Raw genomic sequence first — 10,815 nt, 5'->3', positions numbered from 1 at the left:
CCTCCAAGCCTCTCGCGCCACCGCGTCCCGGCGCCTCCGTGGCAGTCCACAGCTCGGCCACCCTCCGCCTTGCCGATGGCATTTTAACTGTTTGACTCGTGAGCAACAACCAAGAAGTGGAGAGCCCGGCTGGGGAGAGCTTTTTTCAGCTTTTCTGTGTCACCGAGGGCTTCTATGAAACGGGCCAGCGCTGGCAGCAGAGTCTTGTGAATGAGGCGGGGCGCCTCTGCTCCTTTGCCAGCAGCGGGAACGCAGTCCCCCTGGGCGCCGAGGGCCACGGGGCGCCTGGGGCACCCGGGCCGCGCGACAATGAAGGCGGAGGTGGCCGAGGGCAGCGGGGCGGCGCGGGGCGCTCCCGGGCCAGAACTGCTGTCCACCGGAGTTCAGGAGGTAAATGAATTTATAAATGGCTCTTAAGAGATTTCTGGCTCGATTTTGATTTACCTCTATTGCTTCTCCGTTTATCTAAGCTCGTCCTTCGTGTTATTTGAATTTCTATTATCGACTTTTATTTCATGGGATTACTTAAGGAAGAAAGTTTGAAAATAACATCAAGACTTCTTTAAACCTCATGGGGTAGTGTCAAGGAAAGAGTCGCACTGTGTTGAATACGGTTTTTATTTTGACCACAAAATGACTTTAAACTTGTCTGGGGAATGCTGCAAAGCGCCTCAGCCGATTGCACTAACCAATGTTTTCTATCGTTGTAGGTAAATACATCAGTGCAGAGCAAAAGAGCATGTTCGGACTCTTCTAATTGTTCGCCTCCCAGGTTTCAATAATGCCGCTGTATCACAAGCAAAACTTTGCTGATTTTTGTTGTTTGACTTTTGTGCTCCATAAAAAGTCTGGGGAAATTAGGTTGCTTGTTTATAAACTTCTTTTTCCATCAAGTTCGGCCCTGAGTCGTAGCTTCGCAGTCTGGAGGGAACCTCACAGGCCTGTGGGGATGGGTGAGAAAAATCTCAGCATTAGTGGAGGGACAGGAACAGAAACGAAGCCCAAGTGGTCGCCGCCTGTATGTAATGCCTGCCCGTCTTTAACAGCTCTCACGGTTAGGCTCTTCATTTTGCTTACAAACTGATTTACTATGTAAATACTGTTTTGAGAGGAATAATTTCACTGGCTTTAAATGAAACCTAATACAAAAGAAATAGTAACAACAAAAGTCTAGAGACAAATAAAAAACCGACCTCTCCCTTCTCCACCCTCCTGACCCACAGAAAGAGAGGGCTCTATGAGTTCACTGACCCTTCCATATTTCTAACCTGTGGTACTGTCCTCCAAAGGCTATACAAAATTCTCAAGAATTCTTCATTTGCTACCAAAGTAACTCAAAGCACACTAGTCGCCTTACATTTGAACGTGTTGCCCATATGGTTGTTAATGTGCTGGAAAGTTAGTTTTCACTGTGTAGTAATTAACTAATCTGAGACACTGGAAAACTCTTTCCTTGAACCTTACAGACCCTTGCTATCTGTGTCCTAGCCCATCACTCTGCCTCCATAACACACCAAAAGAAATAACAAAAGACCCATCAGAGATAAAGACTATGAGCAAAACTGTGGAGGAATTTAAAAACACATTTCCTCCTCTACAAGTATGGTGCTTTTGGTGCTATTTATTAAACTGAAAAAAATGGATTTGCCTGAATGCCTGGAGGTGTCAGAATAATAATAATAATGCCTTTTGTCTATCCCTCCTTTAGCTCACTGCAGCTAAAGCTAAGAGCAGGCAGTTTGTTGTTCTTGGTGAAGAAGGGTGGGGGTCAGAGATGTTGGACAGGCCTGAAAACCCTAAAAATATGACCAGTGACAAATCAATGCACTAGGCAGAAGGTTGGAGGAGTTATAATATTTTCCAATACATTTTTTATTTTATTTTATTTTTTAAAATCAACAGCATTTTGTGATTTATCAAGAGACTAAAGATTATGGATTATTTGGTAATTTATGGTTTTGTTATATTAGTTTTTATGTCACTTTGCAGTAAGTTAATCTTAAGTTAATCTTAACCAGAAACTGCATTTGCCTGTGACAGGGACTTGAATAAAAAGCCTGTAAAAATTATCCAAGGTCTTAGTTATATCAAGAGCATAGTTTAGGAAGCATTGAAATAAAAATTAGATTCCCCCACAAAAGAGAATTTTTAATTATTTTAGAGGAGTAAAACTTCTTTCTTTTTTTTTTATTTTCAGAGGGTCTTAACCCAGAGTTTATCTGGCCTCTTTATATCAAGAATGGCTCTGTTCCCCTTAAGATATTTCATACAGACCAAACCATACACTTAAAACTTGCCTTCCACCAGGATCTAAGGTTATAAATACTGCCTTTCCTTGGTTGGGAAGGGGAGGACCACTTAAATCATCAGCTCTGAACAAAAAAGGGTGGATTATAGGATTCTCCTAGAAAATCCAAAGAAACTATCACAGAGTTTCTCTTTTGCCATTAACAAAACAAACAAGGCTACTTTGCTTTCTTTTTAGTAAATTAAAAATTTTCAGTCTTAAACTATTTTAGAAGCTTCTTGATTTGCCGAATATACTCTGCTTTTATTGATTTGTCATTTTTAAATATGATTGGAAATAAAACAAAGTACTGGGCCGATTTGACAATAAGATGGAAGCCTTTTCTAAATACATTTTGCATTTTAAGTAAGACAAAGTCTTACTTAATGGAGATATTATTTAAAAATTAACTCATTTTTGGTTAGATTTTAAATGGAAAAATTAACAAACGTTGGAATATCAAGACCTGGACTTTTAAAGCATCTCTTCAGGCTTTAGGATTAGCAAACTCAGGGCTATCTCAAAGGAAGGGCATAATTGACATTTTGCCATATTTGTGTTAACTCAAATGACACTTTCAGACACTTGCCAAAAAGGCAAAGCTTGAAAAGACCGGTGAGAAGCAAACTGTTGAAATATTAACTAAATAAAACATATACACCCCTTAGCCAATATTTTTCCTTTTTAGTTTAGCGTACACCAAGGGAGAAATTTACCGAGGTCAAATAAAGGCTCTTTTGTGGTTCAGGAGAAGGGAGGGGGAGGGGAAGCAGGGGAGAGGGAGGGACACGCGACAAACGTAAAACAAACTGGTGCCATTCAGTTAAGAAGGCAGGTAACGCTCCAGAAGCCGGTGAGTTGTACAAGTCAGCTGGGCGTTCCAAAGCTTTCCAGAGCCGGGCTGTTTCGTGCTTCTTTGCTCTTTCCTTTCAACCTTGCCCTGTGACGGAGGAGTGCAGCAGGAGGGGGATTTTTCGCTATTGGGAAGAGGCAGGTAGGAAAGGGAACCTGATCCGCCCCAAAAGACAGCAATTAAAGTCTTAACCGCGACCCATCTGTCGTGGGACAGGGACCTCCCTTCCCCCAGCAAAGCCCGTCCCGCGCTCTTTGTCTGAGCAGAGAAAAGGAGGAGACAGATTCAGCGGCCCCAACAGCAAAAGAAAAAAAATTTCCACCCGGAGTGCCTGCGCCCCGGCCAAGGGAGGCTCCGAAGCGCCGTGCGGGGATGTAGCGCCTCTTTCCCAGCTCCGCCCAGGTGCTGCGCACTCGCCTCCTGCCCTTCTTCACCGCTGCATTTGCCCTCCCAGCCCGAAGCCACCCCAAGACCTGAAAAGGGGCACTCCCTGGCCTAGCTGCTTAGGCGGGTCGTATTCTGCCAGACCTCTCCCCCATCTGGCCCCTTGACCGCCTTCGACTTCCAATAGGACTCGCTCCTCCTCCCCCATTTCTTCAGCAAGTGAGTTTCTCCACCACTCACCCAGCCACCCTGCCTTGTGGTTAGGCATCCGGTCCGTTCCCGGCCCAAGCTGTCTCCGTTTCCAGCCCTCTTGGCTCGCAGGGCAGGGGCAAAACTGACTCTCGAGGAAAGCCAGAGTGGGAGTGGGGCTGAGGGGCCTGGGTCGCTGACCTGGCATGTGCTGGGAATGGGGTAGACAGGAGTGAGTACTTTGAGGTCCTCCGCTTGCGGTCCAACTCCGCATCTTTGGGAGAAATTGGGCAGGGACTCAACAATGCCAGGGTTTACAGTCCGCCTTTATCCAACCTTCCACTGCCAACCCTTTCCGGGGCTCTTGCAGAGGGACACCCACACCACGCTTGGTCTCATACCTGACACTCGCCACCACCCGTTCCACGCTCACCCACTCAGGGTTAACTCACCAGGCAGATGATACCTTGGGCTGCCGCGGGCGGCCGCTCACCCGGACGTCCAGGCCCCGTCGCCTTGTGCACGCAGCACTGCGCGCTCTCTAGCCTCCCAGCGTCAGGTCGCAGCCGCTGCGTTTTCCAACTTCATGCAGCCCTTCGTGCGCGCCTAACCCCGGGCCTCAGCTCCAGGTGATCTCAGGATTGCAAAGGACTGAGCCGAGGAAGGCGCGCGCCACTGCTACCCGCGCGCTCCGGACCGCGCCTGCCTGAGCGGCGGGAACCCGCACAGTCAGAGCCGCAGCTACTAACGTCTTCCCGGAATCCCGTACACTCGACCGCTCCGCCCCAGGAGTTTGGATCGAGAGGCCACACCAGGAGGGCGCCTGGCTGTGGAGCTTTGCAGGGGCATGGTCTCTATGCGCTCTTTGCTAGGCCCAAGTGTAGTTGCCGCCACCAGTCTGGCGCCGGCAGGTCGCTTTGCTGGCAGCTCCGCTGCGCGCAAGCACCCCGGCTGCTGCCAGCACTGCTTCGGGAAGCGCGCGGACTAGGGCAGCCAGGGTGGGATCAGTAAGTTCTGCTTCCCTTCTCCGCTAGGCATTCAGTATCTAAAATGCTCAGAGAGCTTTAGCTGAGCGCAGGTACTTAAGAAAGAAACGCTCTTTCAGGGCTCTCAGTGGAAACTCATGGAAGCAAGCGCGCGCGTGTAGTTGCATGTATCCTGGGTGGGGTCCGCTCTGAGTCAAGGTTTCTTGTGGTGTGATACCCGCTTATTCCTTGCAACTCCTCAACTTTGTGGATGGGAATGCGTCTTTCCCATGCCTATTGCCACGGGCATCGCCTTTACAAAACCACAAACACTTAACAAGCCTCCCAAGGCCTTTAATTCTCAGGGGCGTTTTGGGAGGCCAGTTACCTGCTGGCGTCTTCCAAATGGTCCAGACTGGGTTCCGGCCGCGGAGACTCCGGGATTCCGGGAGCGTGCAGCTCCCAGGCCTGGAGGAAGAAAGAGGGCCGCGGAGAAGGTGGCACAGCCAGGACCTGAGCCCAACTCTGGCCCAGCGGAACCAAGCAGGGAAAGCTTGGATTTCGCTGCTGGAAGCTTCCTGGCCAAGGCTTTCTGGAGCTTGGCGTTTAATAAATATAGCCTGGCGTTTGCCCCTGAATTAGACTCCGTTTCCTTATTTAGCCCTTGCACAATGATTTTAGATGATGTCACTTAGAGCTAAACGAGAAAATTGATCTCAGATTTGCTTGGCCTCTAAAGCCTGGTTAAACAGATTGAGAATTAGAAAGGAAGCAAAGGTGGGGGGGTGGAGGGTAGCGAAGTGTGCGCGGGAGAGTGTGTGCGGCGAGGGGAGGGCGCGCAGCGCGGTGGAGACCGCCCCCGCCTCTTCTGGGCGGGGGAACCTCACTCACCAATGAAAAGTAATCACTGACTGCAAAGAAAAAAAAAGTTTTTCTGTTGACTGTTGGAAGCGAATTGAGCAATTATCTAGTTTACCTTCTCCTCTTGGAAGTTAACGATTGGCGAGATCTTGGCTGCGTTATTGACACAACACTTTCTATTGATAGAAATAAGTAGTGATTGTCCCCGAGTCATTGGTGCGCCAAGAACTCTGCGATGGGCTGGCAGGAGTCCATTGGGCTGGGCAGGCAGGTTCGGCTGGTGATGCTGGGGAGAAGGAGGAGGAGGCTGCTGATGGTGATGGTGCCGGTCCCCCTCTTCGCAGGTCTGTGACAAGCAGGGAACGAGGCAACGACGGCGCAGCCCAGCTCTGGCTGACGGACGCCGGCGACTCAGACATGGACAGTAGCTGCCACAACGCGACCACCAAAATGTTAGCGACTGCTCCAGCCCGGGGCAACGTGATGGGCACATCCAAACCCTTGGCTTTCTCCATTGAACGAATCATGGCCCGCACCCCTGAGCCCAAGGCCCTGCCTGTCCCCCACTTCCTGCAGGGAGCCTTGCCCAAGGGGGACCCCAAGCACTCTCTGCATCTCAACTCGTCGATCCCCTGCATGATCCCCTTCGTGCCTGTGGCGTACGACACCAGCCCCAAGGCAGGAGTGACTGGCTCTGAGCCGCGGAAGGCGAGTCTGGAGGCCCCGGCGGCACCCGCGGCGGTGCCCTCCGCGCCAGCGTTCAGCTGCGGCGACCTGCTCAACTGCGCGCTGAGTCTGAAAGGCGACCTGGCCCGCGACGCGCTGCCGCTGCAGCAGTACAAGCTGGTAAGGCCGCGTGTGGTCAACCACTCTTCCTTCCACGCCATGGGCGCCCTGTGCTACCTGAACCGAGGTGACGGCCCGTGCCACCCGGCGGCCGGCGTGAACATCCACCCGGTGGCCTCCTACTTCCTCAGTTCCCCTTTGCACCCGCAGCCAAAAACGTATTTAGCCGAAAGAAATAAACTGGTGGTCCCAGCCGTGGAGAAGTACCCTTCGGGAGTAGCTTTCAAAGACCTGTCCGAGGCTCAGCTGCAGCATTACATGAAAGAAAGCGCCCAGCTTCTGTCGGAAAAAATCGGGTTCAAAACCTCGGACTTCAGCCGAGGCTCTCCTAATGCCAAGCCCAAAGTTTTCACTTGTGAAGTGTGCGGAAAGGCAAGTACTACGCGGAACAGAAACCTTTCCTTCCTCCTTTCCTTACCCTGTTTCCTTCCTTCTTTCCTCCCTTGCTCCCTCCCTTCCTTTTTAAAAAAATTTTATTTGGTGGTAATTATTTGTATACACTTGTTATAAGGTTATCTTCCCCCTTCGCTCCCCTTCCCTCCCTCTGCCGGGTTTGAAGTGCTTTGGCTAACTTGTTCTACGTATGTTTAATTTTAAGGTCTTTAACGCGCACTATAACTTAACCCGTCACATGCCGGTGCACACGGGAGCCAGACCCTTCGTTTGCAAAGTGTGTGGAAAGGGTTTCCGGCAAGCCAGCACCCTGTGCAGGCACAAGATCATTCACACACAGGTGTGTTCCTCTTTCTCAATTTCACTTGGTTTGCTACAGAACTGTTTGAAGTAGAAAAAAAAAAAAGGTCAATAAAGCCTTACTCTTTAGCATAAGATTTCTTTAAAAAGTGCTAGCTTAACAGGGGGAAATGCCATGTATTGTTTGCCTTTGTTCTGATTAAAAGCGTTAGAGCATTGCTGTGTTTTGAGTTTGCAGGACTTTACATAAAAACAAAATACTTTAAAGTATCTGTTTTCCCTCCCTCCTGCTTAGGAAAAACCTCACAAATGTAACCAGTGTGGCAAAGCATTTAATAGAAGTTCCACTTTAAACACTCATACCCGAATACACGCAGGCTACAAACCATTTGTGTGTGAATTCTGTGGCAAAGGATTTCATCAAAAAGGTATGGAACTCAAGAAATGTCTTTCATGGTAGCAGTACCGAAAACCATAGTTAATCTTTTTGAAACATTTTAGAAAACGATTTTTATGGTGTAGCTGGTTACGTGGTTCATTTGTTACCATTCAAACTCCCTGCCCGAAGTCTGATTAGTGTAAGAGAAATGCATGGCTCACATTCCAAGGGCACATATATTTCTAACCTCGTGTTCTCATTTTATGTAATTAGATTAGTGAATATGTATTAAAATGTAGAGGAAACTGCCTCACTGATGATGTGATATTTGAAAGTACACTTGGGTAGGTGAGTGCAGGTCCCCATAGCAGCCCTGCGCTGGCTGTGGGATCTCTAGCGGCTCTTCCACTTGCCTCGCTATGTTCGCTATGTTCGACGGGTCTGCTGCTGCTTTTTTTCAGAATCACATCCCTGTCATTTGTCTGTTTCAGGGAATTACAAAAACCACAAGTTGACCCACAGCGGGGAGAAGCAGTTCAAGTGCAATATCTGCAACAAGGCTTTCCATCAGGTTTACAACCTAACCTTCCACATGCACACCCACAACGACAAGAAGCCTTTCACCTGCCCCACGTGCGGCAAGGGCTTCTGCAGGAACTTTGACCTCAAGAAGCACGTCCGCAAGCTGCACGACAGCAGCCTGGGTCTGGCCCGCACGCCCGCTGGGGAACCCGGCACCGAGCCGCCGCCCCCGCTGCAGCAGCCACCGCCCGCGACGCTGCCGCCTTTACAGCCGCCGCTGCCACCCCCGGGGCCCTTGCAGCCCGGGCTCCACCAGGGCCACCAGTGATCAAGGCCAAGTTTCTTCCCAGCCCCAGCCGAGGCCCCAACTGCTGAGGCAACGACAAACTAGAGCTCCCACGCCAAGCTCGTCTGCAGAACGCAGGGCATGTTGGGCCCCACGCTTTAGGGCCGATCAGAAGCCTCTGCATTTCCCGGCCTTTTACCTCTTGCATGCACCTGCTAAATGGTTTTGTGTATTATATTCTATATAGGCACTCACAATTATGAGAAATTTGGAGGGTTTTGTTTTCTGGTTTTCTTTTTTTAATTTGGGAAGACTTTTCATCTCGGATGGAGAGATGATATTTGTTTTGTTGTTTTTTTAAACAAAATTTCTGCTATATTTATTGAGATCTGTATTATTCTACCCGGGAATGCTGCACCATCTTAATTTTATTATTGTATATATTTACCTTGTGTTAATTCTGCGGTCTCAAGATGCCTGCTGATTGTTTATTATCATTTCTTCTCCTCTGAAATAACAAAACACTGTGCGTATGTTACATGTACACGCATAGATGTGTGCGCCTCTAAAGGCACATTCCACATTCGTGAGCACACACACATACACATTAGATAAGGGTGGTTCATTATGGTTTGACTTGGAATTTTGGTTTTGATTCTTGCACGTGAAAATTGATTCATTGACTGTTGGAAATAAATACTTGGAACATGCTTATTTAATCAACAAACTTTAGGGCTTTGCTCATATTATTCAGCAGAGGAGTCCTAATTCTGACCCCTTCATCCAATCTCACTTTAAGAAAGTTCAACCATGGATTAGTAATACTTAATGCTTTGATCTGAAAATTCACCAAATACAAATAGCCTTTTCTAATAGTTATAGCTTTGGGTAAAGTTATGAAATCTGGTAACGTTAGGAAACAGAAGATGTGACATTTTTCTAACAGAAACATGAATTTGGCGTGGGCCATCTGATATGTTTGTAGTGCACAATTACATGGGAGCAACATATCTAGGGGGTGTGTGCAATATATTATTATACACCTCCACAAATGCATTACAATCATACCATGTAGACAGGTATCTATTGTTTGCATCCTAAAGACACACAATGACTTGTATACAGCTGGCAAAGAGAGCCCCCTGTTTTTATATGTGTGTATAAGTTTGTAGACGAATATACTTCCGTTCAAGGAGGAAACATGGATGAAAACCAAACTGTGGCGGGTGCCAGGTCCTTGAAATGCTTCAAGTGTTAATCAGCAGTTCTGCTGTGAGCTCTGGCTCTGGTGTTTTCTAACTGCAAGTCTCTCCTGTTTTCTTGCCAAAACAGTGAAACAACTGCTAAAGACTTTAATTAAGAGGGGTAATTAGTTCAGATTTATCAAAGCCGGGTTGTTATACTATTAGCTGCTCAGTAGAAGCTGCCAGACACAGCCCAGCACAGTAGTCCCGCTGCAGCGGGGCCACATCCTGGGAGTGAGATTGGGGGGAGAGGGCCGCAGGGAGCCCCGCCTCGCCGCCGCGGTCCCCGCCGCCCCGCCTGGCCCGAGGTCGACTCTGGCAGCCCCGTCAGCCCGGTGGGTGCATCTCAGCGCCTCCCTCGGCCCACGCGCTCCCGCCGGAGCTGTAGTCGGTGGAGAATCCACCGTGGATCCAAGCAGCGGGCGCAGGTGTAGACAGCCTAAGGCTTTCCATCCTGCGCCCGGAGCAAGGCGGCCTCGCCACTCGCCAGGCCCGTGACCACCCCGAAGGTTGCGGGAGAGGCCCGGAGAACCAGTTTAAATTTGCAGTTGTGCCTTATTCCGTGCGTCCTGACGCGCCCAAGGAAAGGCAGGACCGAGGCCGGGATGAGCAGAGGACACTTCGGGGGCTCAGCGGCAATTTCTTTGAAATGTGGCCAAACTCACATTTCAAGGCGGGGAAGGATTGACGGTTCTGAGCGCTGAGAGAGAGTGACCTTGGGGGCTGCTGACAGCCCAGGAGGCTGGGAGGTGACCAACGGCCCCCGCTGGGTGATGGCGCGAGAGTTGGCCAGAGGGCCTCTGCAGCATCCTCGCAAAGTATCTCCTGGGTCGGGTTTGGAGAGAGATTGGGGCTGATCCCAAGATCCCGGGCAGGCACGGGGTGGGCCGGCAAAGTCATTGATAACAGGTGAGTCCTGACGCCAAGCGCTGACTTCAGGTCCAGACTTTCTCAGTGCTTGAGCCAGGACGCACGCCCTTTGGGCACTGGGGGCAAATTGCACCCCAGCCATTATTAGATCATCAATGTTTCTCTTCTCCTGACCTCCTTGCACCCCCACTTGTCCTTTGTTAAGGCCAAACCCATGTTAGATTTGACTACTGAAAAGTGATCGAGGATCTGGGAATTCCAGAGTAGGATGGATTCTGAATTCTTGAGGCCCACCAGAACGCTCTCTCGCTGAACATCACAGCTCACTTGTCCCAGGCTCTCGCCACATTCCCTCACAGCAGTCCCTGGCGTCGAAGAAGTTTTGGGAAATAACCCAGAGTTCAGGAGTAATCACCTTTTTTGAGGTACTTTAGTC

At 49.5% G+C, this 10,815-nt stretch overlaps 1 protein-coding gene across 2 annotated transcripts; it reads left to right on the top strand.

The window, feature by feature from the left end:
* Positions 1 to 5,647: 5,647 nt before the first annotated feature.
* FEZF1 (FEZ family zinc finger 1) lies at positions 5,648 to 8,992 on the top strand. 2 transcript variants are annotated; one of them, XM_012751827.2, is made up of 5 exons: positions 5,884 to 6,385; positions 6,536 to 6,757; positions 6,984 to 7,118; positions 7,374 to 7,506; positions 7,949 to 8,986. In XM_012751827.2, exons 1-5 carry the CDS (start codon positions 5,957 to 5,959, stop codon positions 8,305 to 8,307), a joined length of 1,278 nt encoding a protein of 425 aa, XP_012607281.1. In that variant the 5' UTR covers positions 5,884 to 5,956; the 3' UTR covers positions 8,308 to 8,986. The 2 variants fall into 2 exon arrangements, with proteins under 2 accessions (XP_012607280.1, XP_012607281.1); XM_012751826.2 differs by having other exon boundaries at positions 5,648 to 6,757; positions 7,949 to 8,992.
* Positions 8,993 to 10,815: the final 1,823 nt, after the last annotated feature.

This window comes from Microcebus murinus, chromosome 9, assembly GCF_040939455.1.
Source record: "Microcebus murinus isolate Inina chromosome 9, M.murinus_Inina_mat1.0, whole genome shotgun sequence".
Classification (NCBI taxonomy): Eukaryota; Metazoa; Chordata; class Mammalia; order Primates; family Cheirogaleidae; genus Microcebus; species Microcebus murinus.
This window is presented reverse-complemented; position numbering and strand designations above follow the sequence as displayed.

What these genes read in the sequence shown, in the direction of transcription:
- FEZF1 (XM_012751826.2), top strand. Translation starts at nt 5,957, where the DNA reads ATGGACAGTAGCTGCCACAACGCGACCACCAAAATGTTAGCGACTGCT. An exon ending in CTTGTGAAGTGTGCGGAAAG is followed by an intron (nt 6,758 to 6,983) that starts GCAAGTACTACG and finishes TTTAATTTTAAG; the next exon opens with GTCTTTAACGCGCACTATAA. An exon ending in CAAAGGATTTCATCAAAAAG is followed by an intron (nt 7,507 to 7,948) that starts GTATGGAACTCA and finishes TGTCTGTTTCAG; the next exon opens with GGAATTACAAAAACCACAAG.